The sequence below is a fragment of the Pelophylax lessonae genome (genome assembly GCF_965119305.1).
Source record: "Pelophylax lessonae genome assembly, chromosome: 1".
Classification (NCBI taxonomy): domain Eukaryota; kingdom Metazoa; phylum Chordata; class Amphibia; order Anura; family Ranidae; genus Pelophylax; species Pelophylax lessonae.
In genome coordinates this window covers 135,870,034-135,890,873 of record NC_138768.1, presented here as the reverse complement: position 1 = coordinate 135,890,873, position 20,840 = coordinate 135,870,034, and the positions used below count along the sequence as shown (strand labels likewise).

General features: G+C 42.4%; 1 protein-coding gene across 3 annotated transcripts in view; it reads left to right on the top strand.

The window, feature by feature from the left end:
• The window catches only part of ARHGEF28 (Rho guanine nucleotide exchange factor 28), a 354,612-nt gene that overhangs the window by 207,594 nt on the left and 126,178 nt on the right, over positions 1 to 20,840 (top strand). For all 3 annotated transcript variants that reach the window (XM_082272798.1, XM_082272799.1, XM_082272800.1), the window contains 2 exons: positions 11,741 to 11,871; positions 13,596 to 13,891. In XM_082272798.1, coding sequence (XP_082128924.1) covers positions 11,741 to 11,871; positions 13,596 to 13,891 — 427 coding nt within the window. The remainder of the gene's footprint in view (positions 1 to 11,740; positions 11,872 to 13,595; positions 13,892 to 20,840) is intronic.

Genomic DNA, 20,840 nt, shown 5'->3' with positions numbered 1-20,840 from the left:
TTGTAGGTTTTTTTTTTCTCATTTTTTTTTTCAGAGGGTTTAATTCCTCTTTAATAGCATCAAGGATCACCATAGCCAGTCTGTGGAAATCATCTGACGCACCTATCGACTGTCATTTCCAGGCTAAATATTCAGCACAATTTGAATAGATTCTAGCTTATAAGAATTATTCTACCTCCACTTTCAAAAAGAAATTGATTACCTGGTTATCTCACTCTAAAGCTTCTGCTTATTTAACCACTTGCCGACCACCTCACATGGATTTACTGCGCATAATCATGAAGATCTATGTGACTATGTGAACGCGGTCTCTGTGATTAGACATAGCGGGAGCCAGACTGCTGGAGAAGCGGGCTCGATCGCTACCAGCCTCCCACGATCTCCAGATAAACTGACAGGAGAGTCGCCTGCCTATATAAACAAAACAGGTGGCTCTCCTGTCACACATTCACAGTGAGATAGTGTGTTTCAGCTAAGCTGAAACACTGATCTCTGTGTGCCTGTCACAGAGCCACCCCCCCCCCCCAAAGTTTGCAAGCACATTTAGGCTTACATTTAGTCCCTTGATCACCCCCAGTATTAACCCCTTCCCTGCCAGTGTCATTTATACAGTAACAGTGCATATTAACACTGATTACTGTATTAATGTCACTGGTCCTCAAAAGGTGTCACTTAAAGTCAGATTTTGTCTTCCGCAATGTCGCAGTCCCGCTAAAAATAAAAAGTCCAAAGATCTATCCCATAGTTTGTAAATGCTATGACTTTTGCAAAAACCAATTAAAATACACTTTTAGGGATTTTTTTACCAAAAATATATAGCAGAATACATATTGGCCTAAACTGCTAATAAAAATTCAATTTATTTTTCAATTTTTTTATTGGGAATGTTTTATAGCAGAAAGTCTAAAAACTGCAGAGGTGATCAAATACCACCAAAAGAAAGCTCTATTTGTGGGGAAAAAAGAACATCAATTGTATTTGGGTACAGCATCGCACGACTGCGCAATTGTTAGTTAAAATAACGCAGTGCCGATTCGCAAAAAAAAACGACCTGGTCAGTAAGGGGTAAAACCTACCAGAGCTGAAGTGGTTAAAGGAGTGTAACCTTTATATCCCCGAGTATGGAACACACTTGATTTTTATGTGTCTTTTCCTCCGCTCTAATGTAGACTACAGATATGCTCAAAAATGTTTCCTTGTATTTGTTTTGTTGTGGTATCCCACGTCATTGCTTTTCTCTGGTAAACTTGATGTCCACTCCATGAAAAATTGATTGTTTAAAAAAAATATTAGGACTTACCTGTCCAGGAATCCAGCAGTGTCTTCACCCAAGCCAATTTCCAACCAGCTATCAGGTTCTGCCACCATCACCTCCTCTAAGGGGAAACCAGCAGTGAAGCCTTGCGGCATCTCAGCTGGTTCCCTTACTGCGCATGCGCGAAGCGTGCTGCGCTCTGTGAATGTGCCGACTGCGGGGAAAGAAAGAGGGGGGCCGAAATTCCAGCTAAGGTACCTGCTCCCCACTCACCCCAAAAAGGTGGCAAATGTGGCAGCAGGGGGGAGGCAGACAAGTGGAGCTTCCCCTTTTAGGTGGAGCTCCGCTTTAAAAGAAAGGTGGAGAGGGCTGAACCATGATGAGAAACTGATAGGAAATCCAGCACTGTCACCAACCTACCTACAAGCCTACTACCTACCTACCTACAAGCCTTGAGGGAAAATGCTCTAGTAAGGATATTCATTCCAGCTGCAAACAATAGATGAATTCTCAGAGAGGAGACACCAAGAAGTGGCTGGAAATGATCTTTTTATATTATTATTCTGTATATGACCATTTTAAAGCATGCCTGAGTAAAGGATGAGTTTTTGGTTAAAGATTTGCTCTTTTCATACACATTTCATTGGTGTGGCCATCTTTATTTAGAATTCTCAAGAAATGAAGAAAATATCCTCAAAACTCACTTGCATATCATTATAAATAGTATGTACACATATGTTTGTAAAATCGCTGAATGCCTTACTTTCCTATTCATTACCTCATTATACTAAGCTGAGTCCCTCTTGACTCCCAGTGATTCAGAAAAAGTAATTGAAGAGCTGATGTCCATTTGTGGACTTTCCACACACCTTAGAGCAGTAATGAACCCAAAACCAAAAATGTATCATATTGCAGCTTACCAGTAATTAGTTGCGGTGGCTGCATTCACTTTCTTTTTTTTTTAGGCATTTTTTTCCCTGTCACTGAAGTACTGGCTTTAAAGCGGAAGTATCGTCGCTTTTTTACCTTTTACCTACAGGTAAGGCTATAATAAGGCTTACCTGTAGGTAAAATAATATCTCCTAAACCTGCACGGTTTAGGAGATATTTGCCCTGCATGCAGCCGCTAAAACCAGCGGCGCATGCACTCTGAAGGTCCAGCGGACCTTCAGAGCTCTTTGCCGGCTCCTTGCCGGAAAGTGAATCCTGCGCGCATGCACAGAAGTGACGTCATCGCGCTGTGAGTGGCCGGAGCCGCCGAACCCGGAAGAGATGCCAAGGGAACATGACAGCTCCCTCAGCAGTGTCCGGGCGACCGTTTGGGGGCTTTGTTCTAAGGTAAGTATTTCATAATGAGCTAGTATGCGATGCATACTAGCTCATTATGCCTTTTGTCCTGCAGGTTTTTTGTTTTTTTTCGGTGAGGATACAACCGCTTTAAAATAGAAAAGAAGGCTATTTAATTAAGCAATATTTAATGTTCCCTTCAATTGTCAGTCACTTCTAAAGGATATAGAGCTTAGACACCCAGAGGTACCTGTATACACCTGCAGCAGCTTTCCTTGTTCTTTCTACACTTAAAAGAGATGGGCTTAAAGTGGTATGAAACCCAAAACCAAAAATGTAATATATTGTAGCTTACCAATCCTTAGATGTGATGGCAGCCTCAGTTTTCCTTTTTCCCTCTGTTTTCACCTGGTGATCTGGTGACCACTCTGGATGAAGGAGCACAGGGAGCACCTTTGGACAGCACCATTGTCAGTCTGGGGGTAGGGGAATGTTAGTTGTTCTAGCAAATTTAGATACACTAAACAAAATAAAGCTGAACTCCAGCTCACACTTTATAAGCAACAGTTTTTTTTTCTTTTGGGATAAAGGTTTTACGTGAATAAATAGCTGATCATTGTAAGCACCCCTGTCAGGGGTAAATGGTTTGTCTCAACCCTGTAATTGCTACATCTGGAAGAGAGATTGTTCTTTTGAAAAACAACTCATTGGCTATATCACCAGGTGAAAAAAAGGGAAAGAAAAACTAGTAAAGAAAACGAATGCAGCCACTACATCTAAGAATTGGTAAGCTGCAATTTAATAAATGTTTGCTTTTGGGTTTAACCTCTTCCCGACCGCCGGCCGCCTTTATACTGCGAAAGTGCGTCCCTTCTGCGCAAACCAAAGTAGACATACATCGATCGCGCGCCTGCAGCTAGGGGGCGTGCGCGCGCCGCTGGTGGCGTGCTCCCGCCCCCACTCGGCAGCGGGGAAGCCGATGCACGGGGCAGGCGGCTTCGATTGCCACCTGACACCCGCGATCGCTCCCCGCTGAGAGAGGACGGGCAACTGTTGTAAACACAGCTGACCGTTCTTCTCCCTGAAATGATCACAGAGCTCATGTGATCCTTCTATATAGGAACACAGGTCTCCTATGATAATTTCACAAGCCAAGCCCCCCCCCAGTTAGAATCACTTCCCTAGGCTCACATTTAACCCCTTGATCACCCACAATGTTAACCCCTTCCCTGCCAGTGTCATTATTACAGTAACAGTGCATATTTTTAGCACTGATTACTATAGTAATGTCACTGGTCCCCCCAAAAGTGTCAAAAATGTCAGTTAGGGGTCCGATCTGTCCGCTGCAATGTCGCAGTCCCGCTAAAAATTGCAGATTGCCGCCATTACTAGTAAAAAAGAAAAAAACAATAAAAATGACATAAATCATTCCCGTAGTTAGTAGGCGCAATAACTTTTGCGCAAACCAATCAAAATACGCTTATTGTGATTTTTTTATTGTTTTTTTTTTACCAGAAATATGTAGCAGAAAACAAAGTGGCCTAAAATGTTAAAACATTTTGATTTTTACATTTTCTTTTTTTGAGAATGTTCTATAGCAGAAAGTGAAAAATATTGTTTTTTCAGAATTGTCGCTCTTTTGTTTATAGCGAAAAAATAAAAATCGCACAGGTGATCAAATACCACCAAAAGAAAGCTCTGTTTGTGAGAAAAAAAGGACATCAATTTTATTTGGGTACAGCATCGCACGACCGCGCAATTATCCGTTAAAATAATGCAGTGCCGAATTGCAAAATATGGCCTGGTCATTAAGGGGGAAACTCGTCCGGCCCAGAAGTGGTTAATGCCGCTTTGAGTGATACTTCATTTACATATCGTTTATTCGTGTGGCCCTTCATCTCCTGCGGCATCTGTTACAAGGGAGTAAGCAACACCCAAATGGAACAGCTAATCCCCATAGAGTTTCTATTTCTGGTTAATGAGATCGCTCACCATCCTTGTCCCCTGGTAACACTTTTGTACACAATTGTATTTATCAAACCTAAAAGGCCGCATTTATTTTTATTTTTATACGGTATATGCCGGAAATCTGGATATGTTCCTTCCATCTTTTCTTTGATAAATGTCAGTAGGCGTCTATACCTTGAAGAAAGTGTTTTGGTTTGTTTGGTCTTTGCAGTTAGGCAGTGCTAGGAAAAGATGTGGTGAATCATTAAACTGTGATATCGTTAGGCTTTGTGAGTACACATTGTTTTGTGCATGAGGAAGTGGTGCAATCCAGTTTCCAAGGATTTAGCTGTAATGCAGGTGTTCTACTGCAGAATGCACATGGAATCAGACCAAAGAAGGTGTCCTCCATATTCACTAGGCGAGTGTTTTCTTTATTTTTAAAGCTGAAGCTTATTCTGCTTCTATTTTGTTTTTCCCGATTCCTCCTTTCTGCCCTCCTTAGCATACTAATCCCTGGATCCTCCTCTTCTCAGGTCCCTCACCAGCGCTCCTGGCTCCTCTTTTCTGCTGGGTGCCACCACAGTGAAAAGCTTGCTGTGGGGGCACCCAAGCAGTCGTTCTCCTGACCCAGTGTTCTAGAATTTTGTCGGACCCATGAAAATACCGGACCTTGTCACATCCGGTGACACTACGTCATGAAACAGCTGATGTGAGTCACCGGTGCGCATGCGCGAGTCACCACTGCACATGCGCACAAGACATTCTCGAGGTTTGGAAAAATTATAAGAGATAGCGGACAGCTGACTGAGAGGAGGCGGGGCTAAGGTGGAATGGAGGACACCGCCGCATCATCGAGCCCTTACAGGGGGTGGGGCGGGGAGGATTGTGAGAGCGGGGGGTGGAGGCACATGCAGAGCTGACTTGAGGAGGCGGGACGGAGGTGCGGCCGTGTAATGAATGCAGGGCTTCAGCGGCTCCTTCTGTTCTAAGTATACTTTATAATGAAAAATAAATAATAATAAAAAATAAATAATACATTAAGCCCCCATTCACACTGGGGCGACGCTACTTCGCACCGCGACCTCCGAGGTCGCGGTGCGAGCAGCGCGCCGCTACCTCGGAGCGGCCGCCACGGACTTCGTAACATTGAAGTCTATGGCGGTCGCCTCCTGGTCGCCCCAAAGAAGCTCCGGACCCTTTTTCTGAGTCGGAGCGACTTGTGTCGCTCCTATCAGAACGGGTCCGCAGCTTCCCTATGGGAGGCGACCTGCGGCGACCTGTGAGGCGACCAGGTCGCCTCACAGGTCGCCCCAGTGTGAACCGAGGCTAAGAAATACTAAATGTAATTAAATACTAAAGATAAATATTACAAACCAAATATTTTGGATAGAGCAAAGGAGAGTTAGAACATCCCTTAGATTTATTTTTGCCATCTGTGCCCAATTGGGAAGATTTAACTTTACTTCAAATCCCGTCACCAAAACAGGAAGTGAGAGGAAATCCCTGAAAATTAAGGGAATCCTTTGGGGTCTCCCAGGTCACCAGAACTAATGTCCCCATTGGAAGATTTCCCCTCTATTAATTTTCTGGGGACAACCAAATATTTGGGATTTTCTTTTACTTTCAACGATGATGGTAAACACACACATAATAGATGTTCTAATCCCTCTTCACTCTGTCCAAAACTAAAAGGAAAAAAAAAAGTTTTGCTTTAGTTATACTTTAATTAAACCTTCTGTTTTCAATATATAGCTCATTTTAGACTGAGTGATGTCATCACTGGGACTTGTTGCCTCGCTATGCAATGCAGACAGATCATGGCTGGTGGGAGGGGCTGGCAGGGTGTAGCACATTGATTCCTGAAAACATCACTGCATTCTGCCTGAGTAATCCACTAAAGGTGGATGACAGCCTGGAGAAGTAGGCGTTCCTGGGCAGGCTGCCTAGGCTAAAATGACCAGATTTTTAAAATGAAATCCAGGGACATTTTTTTTTTTTTTTTTTTATTGGCAAATGGCACAGGACTGAATAATACACAGAGCACTGGGCACAGGACTGAATAATACACAGAGCACTGGGCACAGGACTGAATAATACACAGAGTGCTGGGCACAGGACTGCATAAGACAGAGCGCTGGGCACAGGACTGCATTATGCACAGAGCTCTAAACACAGGACTGGATAATACACAGAGCGCTGGGTACAGGACTGCATTATGCACAGAGCTCTGAGCACAGGACTGCATAGTACACAGAGCGCTGGGCACAGGACTGCATAATATACAGAGCTCTGGGCACAGGACTGCATAATACACAGAGTTGCTGGGCACAGGACTACATCATGCACAGAGCTCTGAGCACAGGACTACATAATACACAGAGCGCTGGGTACAGGACTGCATAATTCACAGAGCATTGGGCACAGGATTGCAGATTACACAGGGTGCTGGGCAAAGGACTACCTATTACACAGAGCACTGGGCACAGAACTACATAATACACAGAGCGCAGGGCAAAGGACTGCATAATACACAAAAAGCTGGGCACAGGACTGCATAATACACAGAGCGCTGGGCACAGGACTGCATAATGCACAGAGCACTGGGCACAGGACTGCAAATTACACAGGGCGCTGGGCAAAGGACTACATATTACACAGATCACTGAGCACAGGACTACATAATACACAGAGTGCTGGGCAAAGGACTACATAATTAACAAGGTCTGGGCACAGGACTTCATAATACACAGGAGGGTATTAGGCATAGAATGCAGGGTTCAGAGGTTTGCTATGCACAGAGGACACTTCTGCCCCACCTTAATAGCTCACCTCTCTACCCTTCTCTCACAGATTATCTCTGTAACCACCTCTTAGCCCTTCCCCCAAAACAGCTAAACTCTCCATCTCTCCATGCAGCTGCATCAGTTCTGACCCCTGCTCCCCCATTGCCCTCACCTGTGAACAAACAGACCCCCCCCCACCCCAATCTGCTCACCTCCCGGTCTCAGCCCCCCACACAGTAAATTTTTGGCTCTGCTTCTCCTCCACTGAACAGCAGCAGGAGCTGCAGTGAGATCGCCCAGCAGAGGGTGTCGGCCTCTGAGCCACTAGGCTGTTTCTCAGCCAGCAGGGGATGCCCTGTCTACATTATTCCAGCCCTGAATCCAGGGACAAAACCGGGGATAGACTTGGTCCAGGGACCGTGTCCTCAATCCAGGGACTGTCCCCGGAAACAGGGGACGTCTGGTCACCCTAGCCTAGGCCCCTAGGCAATTCACACACTATTAAAATAATTGAACTCCAACAAAATGGAAGGGGCGAGCTTGAGGCAGTAAAGCTGGGGAGGAAAGCTGGGAGCACTGTAAAAAGGTGGATTTGGAAGGAGCCAATGCATGGATGAAAAAAGCCCATAGGAGTAAAGAGTAAGTATTTCTGGTTATACCTGCAACCTCAAGACGTAAAAGGATACTGAACACACACTGTTACTTTACATGGTCCCTTCTATGTCTGTATATGGAAGATGGCACTGTAATTATTTTAATTAAAAGAAACCTCTAAATACCTTTTTCCTAATCAATATACAGCTGTCACATGACCCAGCTCTTTCCCAGCCTGTCTGCAGGGAAACAGTGGCAGGAGGAGCTTCTAGTCTTTGAAATACAGAGTAAAAATAAACAATATCAAACTGTTTTAAATTGTCATACAAATATATATTTGAAATCAGATATTTATAATTTTTTGGCAATAACATGATGTGGGCGGATTTCTTAGAATAGGAGGGAGGAGAAGTCTCCATTTATCTACTTGTAATATCCCACCCCATTGTGTTTAGTTGGTTAGTGGGCATAGAGGAGGAGGAGGAGGAGGGAGGGAGGGAGTGGACTGTCTTTTACCACTGTGTATATAACCACATGTGTGACTCTATAGTCACATGAGGCCCTCAGATGTGATAGGGAAGAAATACTCAGCATAGAAACTGCCAACACTGCGCTGCAACATACCAAGCTGCATTGGGGACATGGACAGGAGGGGGGAGACAGAAAACAGCAGAATCAACCAGTTTTTGCAGAATACAGAAAACAAATCTCATAGTAACTGAGTGAGTATGAACAGCATGTAATACACCATTTATTGATAGTTTTTTATGATGTGGGTTTGGTGACACTTTAATGAACTGTTAACCATTACAGTTCATTTATTTTCTTGTGCTCAGAGTTGGGCTTTGAACATTCCATTTAGTGCCCGTTCACATACGAGCGACGCTACTTCGCACCGCGACCTCCGAGGTCGCGGTGCGAGCAGCGCGCCGTGACCTTGGAGCGGCCGCCACGGACTTCATAACATTGAAGTCTATGGCGGTCGCCTCCTGGTCGCCCCAAAGAAGCTCCGGACCCTTTTTCTAAGTTGGAGCGACTTGTGTCGCTCCTATTAGAAAGGGTCCTCAGCTTCCCTATGGGAGGCGACCTACGGCGACCTGTGAGGCGACCAGGTCGCCTCACAGGTTGCCCTAGTGTGAACCGGGACTGATGATGCTAATTGCCTGGCATTTACGTTGACTCACCTTGTTTTAATGTTTTGAGTCCCTGACCTGGAACAACAATGCAGGTAGGGTCTCTTGACTTTTACTCTGACACTGAGTTGGGTCGGCAGCTCAGTGTACTAAAGTCATTGGGTCAGTGTAACAGCCAGTCAAATAGCATCTTCAAAAGGATGTCAGAAAATGCAACTCCCATCTTTCATGACTGACTTACTTTATTTTCAGGGTTACCCAGTTGTTGCTAGGTGGATGGAACTGCCATTAGGGTGTTGCATTGGTAAGCTTGACCAAAGTCATGGTTTTAGCAGGGCAGCACATATTTGTGGACGTCTTCTGTTAATAGCTGAGGATTTAAAATACTTTTTATTTGTTTGCAACATATAATTATCATATTTCATTGTTTACTATTCTTCTGCTTGTTCTTTTGTTTAAGAAGCACATCCAATACCCTAGGGATGACAAATAGAGTGCATGTACAGGATTAATGAATGCTGTGGATGGATTGTGGCTTGGACCTCTGCCTCTTGTCAGCAGAGAAATGCAGTAATCTTCCTAAAAATGTACCACTTGTTGTATCTTGTTCCTTCTTGGAAGTATCTAGGTAGTCATATGCTGTCATCCCAAACACGAGCCAGAACTTTGTTTTGAGCCCCGGCCATGTGTTCTCCTTTGGTTACCCATTTATTGGTTATCAGTAAAGCCTTTTTTATGGCACAGGTTATCATGTATATTTCATCATTTAAGTCCTGGATTAACCTGGCAAAAGTAATATAACAGGAAATCCAAATGAGAATGAATTTGGCTGGAAAGAATCCTGCAGTATCTGTTAGAGTCCAAGATGTAAGCTTGTATGTGATTACCTGTATCACTCATCTTCACCCAATCGTTAGGTTTGTTGAGTGCAATGTGGGAGAGTATGTGTGCATTCCTGCTAATGGATTTATCTTGAAGGGAAAATTGAAGATGGTCAGGCCAGGGCAGCCTCAAGTGCTAGGTGGGAGCTCCAGATTTGATAAGTAATGGCTTGTTCATTCTTTACTGTTAGTTACCCTTGCCTTTACTGAAAAGTTCCAGCTGTAAACTTTCCTTTCTTCTCCTTCTCCATCTATGGCATGGACTATGAAAATTAGTTTTGACCATTTTGAACGAACTTGAACAATTCACAGCATGCTGGACTATCCCACACTGTTCTTATGGCACTTGGAGGCACGCTGAGCAGATCATGTTCTCTCACCTGTAAATGGATTCACCACACATTTATAAATGTCAAACATGGCATACCTCAGCACGCCAACATGCTATAGTAGGTCAATAGTTTATAAGGTGAAAAAAAAAATTCTCAAAAGAATATCAGAATATTGGAAGTTCCATCAAAAATGTGCATGCCCCTCAAGGAGGAACCCACATAGAAGAAACTACAACCCCTGACTTTGATAGCGTCATAGATTTCAGTCGTTGAATGACCAAGCTGTAACCTTTCCAAATATACAGGCAAAAAATTTGGGGGAGCATACCCATGTATTTCTAAAGCTGCTATGAACCAAAAGACATGTATATTAAAAAAGAATAGCGCGCAAATGCAAAAGAAATAACTACCAAATCTGAAGACAATCCATAAATAAAAATGGGGGTTTGGTCCCACCATATGGCCATATCGTGCTCAAGCCCACTACTGCGTCAAAGTACCCCATTATCAGTGGGTCCTACACTATCCATGAAAAAGAGATGAATCCAGCCTTTCTAACCCTTGGAGATAATACTCCTTGCTGGGAAGGATGTGCAAATGCACTACAGGGGACTCCTCCTATATCCACTTGATGGTGGACACTGATTGAGCAGCAGCTTTAGAAATACATGGGTATGCTCCCCCAAATTTTTTGCCTGTTTATTATGTATTCGGTCTGACCAGACTATCGAGGTTGAGCAACCCTCCCCACCCCCCCCACACACACCTGTACTCAATCAGTGTCCACCATCAAGTGGATATAGGAGGAGTCCCCTGTAGTGCATTTGCACATCCTTCCCAGCAAGGAGTATTATCTCCAAGGGTTAGAAAGGCTGGATTCATCTCTTTTTCATGGATAGTGTAGGACCCACTGATAATGAGGTACTTTGACGCAGTAGTGGGCTTGAGCATGATATGGCCATATGGTGGGACCAAACCCCCATTTTTATTTATGGATTGTCTTCAGATTTGGTAGTTATTTCTTTTGCATTTGCGCGCTATTCTTTTTTAATAACCTTTCCAAATATACCCATGTTGCGGCCTGTGGCTAATGATTGGGGGGGGGGGGGGGGGGGGCAGGTCCTATTTGTAAGAGGATCCATAAAGATAAGCCTGGCCATAGCCGTGAGCTGTGAAAGGCATAGGTGTACTTTCAGCAAAGTGAAGCTTCCTGACAGTAGATTAAAGATGGATTAGAGTCAAAATTTTTACAGGAAAACTGAGTACATATCTAAAGATACCTTAAAAATATACTGTACATGCTTGAATAAGAGCACTCATTTTCCCATTTACTGACCAATATTTCTTACCTGTGGGGCATTTCACATGTAACCTTTATATGACTGTGCCAGTTTACTAAAAGACATATTACGGTAAGCTGTATTCTTCTGTAACTTCTGCCATTTATTGTTCTCAACGTAAAAATTCCTATGTGAATGTTGCTTTATTTATTCATCTACTAACTAGAGTGAATTTTTAATTTCAGAAAAAAGGCATTCATCAGTAGATGTCTTGAAGAAGCTGAAATACCCACCCACTATGCTTGCTGCGACCAGGCTGTCTGCCATGCTAAATGGCAATGATGAAGTGTATGCCAACTCAATGGTGGTGGATGAAGTAAGATTTGGTTATATTGGAGAATATTTTCAGACAGATGATTGAAATAAAAAGTCTTGATAGTGTGTCTGGATCTTTAAAGCAAGCTTGAACTGTAAAGTTGGCTCTACTGTAATGTACTATACCGCAGAGCTGTAAAAATCAGGTTCTTTAATACCCCTGCTCATGTGACCTGCATCTAGTATGTTAGGTGACATGAATTACAGGAGCTGTGCATTGTGGGGGACCACCTCAGTATAGTCATTCATTTTTACTAATGATTCTGCTGGTCTAAGCTCTTGGATATAGTGCTGCACTTTGGGAAAGGATTTTTGCATTTCAGAGATGGGTTTTCGGAGAGGATTTTTTAATAGCCTTCCTCCATCTTGTAGAATTTAGTAGAACTATTTAGATTCAGAATACTTTATTATTCCCAACAGGGAAATAATAAACCTAACCCTTTGCTTTGAATGTAACATTTTTTTCAGTGTGGGAAAATGGGAGGGATGCTTATATGCAAAAAATCTGTTCTAAACTGGACACCCAAATATTTTCTGTTGTCTGTACCCTTTTCTCCAAGCAGGGTTGACTGTTACATGCTGGGTAAAGATAAGTGAATTTCGGCAATTTTATTCTGCCACCAGTTCAGGGAAGTGTACAAAAGTATGTGTTTCAGTGGACAACATACAGTATAATAAGCTAGTAAAGAGGTGTATTTGTCTGCCATTGAATCCACATGGGGCATTGGAACAAACTCTACCCAATAGAGCAAAATGGCTGAGATCTTCCCAACCCCTCACTACTTATACTTGGTTATTAGGGAAGCATCTAATAAGGAAGAATGTTATGGTAGAGCAGAGGTCTCCAAAACGATGACCCTTTCCTAGCCTTTATCTAGCCCTTGGAGCACTATTCCTCACAACGCTAAAAGGTTAGGGCTTGAGAACATTCTGGACTGACTCGATCAGTCACTGGTTGTGGGTGATTGATAGTGTGGATGAGCAGAAAGAAGTCCATTTCTATGGTTTGTTCCCGATTTGTGGGTGGTGGCAGTGAGCCCTTTTGGGGCTTGGGCTGCTGCCTTTTGGTAGGGCCAAAAGGTCGTTTGCACTTGTAGACTTAGAAAGGTTGGTGTTAAAAGGAGCACCAGTGTTCAATAATAGTGCACAAAGCACTATTTAGTTTCTTTACTCCCACTGTCCACCAAACCTGAGGAATTATTTATTCCCACTGAATCTGGGTGATTTTCTACCCCCACGGGCCACAATTCAGCTCCCCTCCCCCCCTAAAGTCTGAGAACCGCAAACTGGTTCTTTGTTTAGAAAGTTTGGAGACCCCTGAGTTAGATGAACACAGTAGTCTTGCACCATAATCACCTCTGCATGTAAAAGAATAATGGGATCCTGTTCACAATGAAAATCGAAGCTTTGCCTGTTCACTGTACAAATTATATTGAAGTGAAACAGCAATCTACTGCAAACCTGCCTTTATCCAAAGCAATTCACTTCTCTCTAATTCTGTGCAGGAGGAGCAGCCATGCACAGCTTCAATTACATTCTTTCACATGACATTGAGTATACATTGTATGTATACATTGTATGTATGCATTGTATCAGTGATTATGCATCATATAAAGTGTACTGTTTTCTTCTCAGTGCTGTCCGCACATTTAAAAAAAATCCAGTGTCCTAGGTGGGAAATGAATTTTTTGTTGTTTGATTTATGTAAGCTTTTAATTCTTTTAGGTGAATAATTCAGAGATAAACTTCATTCAATTGAACAATGCTGGCTGTGAAGTTCCCTATACAGACCAATTTGACTCCACCCCGACATCTGAGAGCTCGGTCAGAGATACCAGTCCCTCCACCTGTGCTTCCCCTGAGAATTCCCGAGCAGAGGTAAACAATGCAGACAGTGCAGACTCTCCCGCCTACATCTCGCCTTCAAGGCTTTCCACACCTGCAGCCAGTAACCGCCAGTGCAGAACACTGGGATACAGCTCCGAGAGAAATGCAGCTTATGTGGCCTACAAGAAAAGAAGGTAAGGAGTAGAATGTAGAAGACTTTATATCTTTAGTATACTGCCACACCACTAAATAAATAAAATGAGCAGGTAAAGATTGCTGATGGGTAGGTTGGTTTAATCCACTCTACTGTGTTAAACAATACCTGTATACAGTAATAAAGATTGATGCAAAATGAAAAAGTATTAAAAATGGTGAGTCTGTAATAGTTGATCTAACATGCTTAGTAAGGTTACATCTTAGCAATTTTGTGCAAACAAATATTGTAGCAATACAAAACACACACACACACAAATTCCAAAGTAAGACTGCATAGCCAGCAATAAATAAAATGTGTAAAAGCTTTGATAGTGGCTGTTTACCTCTTGCTGAATGTGCTTCCATGAGAAAAAAGCTTCAGGAAATAGTGTTTTCTGAACTTGCCTAACCAGTAAATAAGGAATATAGGCCTTCTTAAATAATGTAGCAAAGCTGGAAGTGTTTTCAATTGAACACCTGCCACCCCGATGTTATGGTATCTGCATTGAATGATCAGAATCTACAGCCCTAATGACATCTGTCTTTATTCATGCCTGTAAACTAACCCTTGTTAGTGGCACCACCACCATCAAAATTCTGCTGCATAGATCATTTATCCTGGGGCATGTACAATATTAAAATTTTGACTTTTTAAAATTTGCCACTGAGTCGATGCCTTGCAGCATCCAACTATGCAAATGCGGCCTAAGCAGCTGACCGAGAGATGCCTTGGATTGTAAGCTGAGCTGGGGATGCACCTTAGTAACAACGTTTCTAAAAGTCTCTTTTTGTAGGAAGCAACATTGTAACAGACTCTTGGTATTACTTGTTCTTTCATGTGTCAGAATTGATTGGCAAATTTACATGATTGGTTGTGGGTTCTTTACACTAAAACGCTGTCAGATTAGCGAACCTGTTTTTTGTGTGATATAAAAAGAGAAGAACATTTCCTACTTCCTCCCAGAAGCACTGAGCTTTTTTGCACCCTTCAGTCACCATGCTCTAATTGTTTTGTTGCATTAATTAGTTACTTTCCTGCCAATAATGGTGCATAGCACTTTTTGTGTAAAGCATTTGTAAAGTCATTTTTTTCCTTTTAAAATAACAAACATGTTATGCCTACCAATGGACCTGCACAGAGCAGCTCTGATCCTTCTCTTTTCTGGTCCCCTAATGGTACTCCTGGCTACTTTGCTTTTTGGTGTGCAACCATAGGAAGCTGCTTCCTATGGTGACACACTTGTGGGCTCGATCCTGAATTACACTGTCTGCATCTATAGACACACAGTGAGGCTTGGCCCGGCCCCCTGCTCCCTTGTCACAGATTTGACTGACAGCAGGGAGAGCCAGTGGCTCCCTCTACCTCAGAATCGCTGCAGCTGGCCACAGTGCTGGATGAAAATCAGGCTCAGGTAAGTGTAAGAGGGGGTGAGGGGGCGATACATACACTGAAACATTTTTTAACCACTTTAAATACCAAGTCTAGTTTTTTATGTTAAAAACAAATTGCCAAGCTGAATTTTTAAAATCCACAGTTACCACTGCAAAGCCCTTTGTCTGGCAGTGTCCCCTGCAGACTCAACACAGTTTTCTTCCAGGTTGAATGACACCCAGTGTATTCAACCCACTTTGTGTGATCCAAGAGCATCAAGGACCAGACCCCCGGGGTCATATCAGGCTTCCCTGGACTTTCAGGAACATGCTATAGAGTGGCACCATGACATTAAATGGCATTGCTTCCTTAAATATTTAGAACTTGACTAACATCAGAGCACTTATGAAGTCATGCCACCAGTTCCAAAATTGCTGGAAAAGAGATAATTATAACGATTTTTTAAGAAAAAAGCAAATATTTTGGGGTCTAGAAATAAGGGGGACAGATAGGTATAGTTGGGCTTTAGGAGGTTGCTGCACAAACCTGCAGCAGCTCGTTTAATGTTGAAGCCTACCCACGTCCTCCTGTTCTTTGGCAAATCTCATCGGCAAACAAGGGAACCCATCAAAATATAGGACCAATAGGAATTCAGGAACAAGAGGGAGCTTGGAAACTACGAGGCCGGTATGTGTAGTGGGCACCTGCTAGCATATATAGTCACAATAATTGTCCTTTAGAATCTTTCATTACTATACAGGATATAAAGTACAATATGGCAGTTTTGATGTTGTACCATCCAAAATTCCCCCTGAAAAGCTCTAATTATATCAAGACTTTGTTAAGCAATTTCCAGACCTCCTAAAAACCTGCTTTTTCCCATGCTAGAGCATTTTAAAAATATTTAGCACCTTTCTTGACAAGTTTATATTCTAATAACAGTGAGTTTTATGGTCGTCATTCCTTTAGTGGAACTCCAGCCATGTTGTTTTTTTCTTGTTTCCACTATGTGCAGAGACCTGCATTTTTCTGCACTAGAAAACACAGGCCTGTGCAAGGGTACACAGATAACGGTTGTTTCCTATTCACACCAAAATGCTGGTGTCATATGTGGTGCAGAGCTGTGCAGAAATATCCAATGTATATGATTTTTTTCATGACACACATTAAACATGCATTAATGGAAGTGAAAGGGATGGCACCGGAAATCGAGAAAAAAGGCAAAAACCTATGGATGGATATACATGCACACATTTTTTTTTTCATGCGTTTTTATTCATGCTGTAATGTAAATGAGCCCTTAAAACCTAGCTCCATGTTTTAGTGAACTTTAAATAAGTTTGTTTAGACCAAGCTGTATACTGTATGTATCCTCAGCTATATATAGTATATAGCACTGTGTTCTGGCAGTGGGACGGGAACTTTCTGTCCCAGTCCCGGAACAAAATCAAATCAGGCTGAGCGCTGTTTAGCCATTCACAGAAAGCTTTGTAGTTTTTTTTAATTGGTGCAAAGCTTCCTCTGATTGGCTGAGATGAAGATCATGATGTCAGTAATATGCCTATCTACCTCAGCCAATCAGGGAAAGCCTTGTATTCATTCAGAAAATCTAAAGCTGTCTGTGAATGGCTACGCAGTGCTCAGCCCGACTAAGTTTTTTTCTGGGAACAGGATGGGAAGTTTACATCCCGCTGCCGGCACACAGCGTTGTAGACTGTATGTAGCTGATGCTACTGTACATACAGTTCATACAGTGGTGACAGCCACTGCATGTATTGTTGAAAGAAATAGTGCTTTTTGACCAACTTGGTCTATACAAACTATTTAAAGCATGGGTGTCCAACCTTTTGGCTTCTCTGGGCCACAATGAGTGTAGAGAAATTTTCTCGGGCCGCATATAAAATAAATACTATAGTTAAGGTATATAAGTAATAAAATGCCGCCACGCCCCCTGCACTAATTTAACACAACTAGAGGATGATCAAATTAAATGGAATCAGTATGCAGAGGATTACGTCTTCTGAGGGATATTAAAGGAACACTTTAACCACCATGACCACTTCAGTGATTTGAAGTGGTCATGGTGGTAGGAGTCAGAAACACTGCACATGCTCGCCCCCTCCCCCTCCTCCCCTCCGAGGAAGCCTCTGCCTACCCTTAGTTGGAAGCTGCTGTGGCCGTGCCCCCCGACCTGACTTCCTTCCTCCCCAGCAAAAAAATAATTGTCAGGGGGTAGTGGGCCACATTGCCTGTGGTTCTGGGCCGCATTTGGCCCTCGGGCCGCAGGTTGGACATGCCTGATTTTAAAGTTTACTAAAACCTGGAGTTAGACTTGAAGTTTGGGATAGACTGGGAAAGTGCTAATAACTGTCATAATGGGAAGGCTTTATCCAGGTTAGGGAAATTTCCCCTCAATTCCTTTCTCCGTGGCAGGAGCTTGATATTCTTTATAGAATATGATGCTGCATATTCCCAAAAAAGATCAATAATAGGTTCAGTTGTATTGTTCAACACTACATCCCAGAAAAATATGTAGAAAACCAAGCAAGAACAAAAAAACCTAGGTAGTTGCACCCCTCTGATAAATGTGAATGTGCTTTATTTCTATTACTTTTTGGTGTTCTTATACAGCGTTTAAGTGTATTCACGAACAATAGGTCTTTATCAGTACCTCTATACAGTGCTTAAATGTATCTATTAACAATACAAGGGGGTGCCTCTCTGGGGGCTGTAAAGTTTTGTGTGTGGCTGCTGCTTTTACCATTTTGTATGGCTTTTAAGAGTATTGTACCCTAACTCATTTTTATGTGACTATGTAATAAAATTCATTGTTTGTATCCATATATGTGTTTGTAAGTTTATTCTGTTAGAAGGATTCAATACCTAAAAAATCAAATTTATGTTTTTGTTTGATTTCTACATCCGTGTTTCTCAACCTTTTTTCAGTCAGGGCACCCTTTGAAATTCTGCACATTTTTGAGGTACCCCATTCTAAAGTATAAAAAATGAAACTAAATAATTTACATAAGGAAGCAACATCCACGCAGATAGGACACCTGATGTTACAAATTAATTATTCTTCCAAAGCAAATATACCTTTGCACACTGGTAGTGACTAGTAGTCCAATGTTTTTCTCTCTCACTCAGCCAATGTGACCCCAGTGCTGACAGAGATGGGCAAAGGAGTAGCAAACAAGGATCCTGTCAAGGCACTTGACGTCCTCTTTATCAACCAATGACATCATTGGTTGTAATCGGTTGTAATGGTGTACAATGAAAACCTTTGGCTTTGTATAACTAAAAGGCGGGCTTTATCCATCTGCTGGCTGATATACAATTTTTGGGCAATTTTTGGCATTTTGCCAAGGCACCCTGAAGGAACCTAAAGGCAAAACAGGGTGCCTGGGCACCCTGGTTGAAAAAAGGCCATATTTTCTTTTTTGGGTTATTCAGTTGCCTTGTGACAATGAAATAAAGGGACAACATATACCACAAGCTGAAAGAAAAATTGGGTATGGTCACATACAGAACACAATCATATGAGCATCCTTCACCTACTTGTCACTATTCAATTTGGTAGATCAGAAGGTTCAGACAAGACCCAATGAGGAAATACATTGTAATCATTATAATAAATTAATAAATACAAAATGAAATACGATTGGGAAATCTTGTAATCATATTGTAACATGTGTGAATAAGATGAGACTATATTGCAGTTACCCTGAAGCTAGATGTGACTACTGTCGGGCATTTGGTTTTTGATGTAAAACCTTTAGAAAAGCATTTGCAGGGTGTGGACTATTAGTCACGGTTACCTGAAGCACTTTGTTCTGTGACTGAACTTCACTCATTACTGTGACACAAATATGTCAGGGATTTACCTCCATGGTGACAGAAGTGACACCAGAGACAAGTCATTGGAAGAAAATTGCTTCTACACTACTGTAAACTGCTTTCACGACTTACCCTGTGAGCAATGTTTTGCTTTCCTTAAAAGGTTTTTCAGCTGTGCTTCAGTTTCACAACTTGCCAGTTGATATTTAATTCACCAGCACACAAAACAACCTTTTACAGCTGTCCTATAATGGGCCCGAATGCTGCTGTTTTATTTCCCTCTCAAATTAATAAAACAGAGCAACAAATCAGATTGGGTTTTTTTTATATGAAAAAAGGAATGTGTTTGCTAGGGACCATACCAACCTGTTTGCTTTGGTTTTGTTTGGTTCAGCTTTCTGAAACGGGCTGGGCACTGTTTTTTGCCTACCCGTGTACCAGTTTGTCAAACCTGGAAAGTGAATTTTATAATAAACCTTACAACGCTAATTATTTAGACCATTATTTCTCAACAAAGGTGCCACGGCAGCCTGGGGTTCTGTTTGGGCTTCCCTGGTGTGCCACAAGCACAGGACTTGGTTTGCCCTGGATCAGTACTATGAGTTGCCATGCATGGTGTGTGTGTGTGTATGTGTGTATGTGTGTGTGTGTGTGTGTGTGGGGGGGGGGGGGGGCGGCTGGCCACCCACCAGCACCAAAACAACTCTAAATTACGTTCTAGGGCCATGCAACGCATGTTACTTATGTAGAGCCACCTGCAGTATTCAGGAGAGGATGACAGTCCTGCTCCACCTCTTGCCCTCTGCCATGCTTCTGAAACCAAAAGAAAGGGCTCTAAAGTGAAGAAGGGACTATGTGATTAGGAGGGGTTCTGTGATGAGGGCACTAACAATTAACATTTTGTTTTTTCCGTTTTAGACTGGGGTACCCCGGGATTTTGCATTTTTTTTAAAAAGGGTGTCGCAACTGAAAAAGGTTGAGAAACACTAATTAGACCTCCACTGTTTAGAGGAGCCTGGTGTGCATCACTGTCAAGTGGGGTTTTAAAGTGGGACTTTAGTCTCCCACTCAACAATGATTATTTTTAATCTTCATGCTGCTAGCATTAGTAAATAGATAGGAAAGTATGTCATATTTACTTGTTTTAAACTTTTTTTCTTCACAATTTTTCAGTTACTTTCTGGTTTCTTGCCTAGGCAAATGATGCCATGCATACCAGGAGTCTTCAGGAGAGGAGGGGGGTTTTCTCAGCTAAGCACACCCTCCTGTCTGTATGCCTTAGCTAAGGGCAGATAGATTCCAGGAAGTAAATGCTACATGAATCATTTGCCCTTACTCTAGACGGTTATGGCCAGAAATGCTAGAGGGTGTTTTTCAAAGTGATTTCTCAACAAAGTAAAGCATGGAGACATGGATGGATGGGGGAGTTTCCTTTTGAATATTAAAAATTGATCAAATAGAGTTTTTGGTTTGTGGTGCTCAGATGCATTGAAGATCCGCTTTAAGGTGGGGTGCTACATTGTTTTTGGGCCTACCACACTGGCATACAGGTCAACGAAAATTTAGCATTGGCATGAACCTTCAGTCAAGGACTTACTAGTCCCAGGGTCAGACCCAGTTTTGTTAATCACTGTGGGCATTTGGTTGTCTGTTGACTTTGTTTATATTGATGATCTTCATTTTCGGCACTGCTATTTACCATGTCAATGTCACAGGTCCCATAATAATAATACGGGACT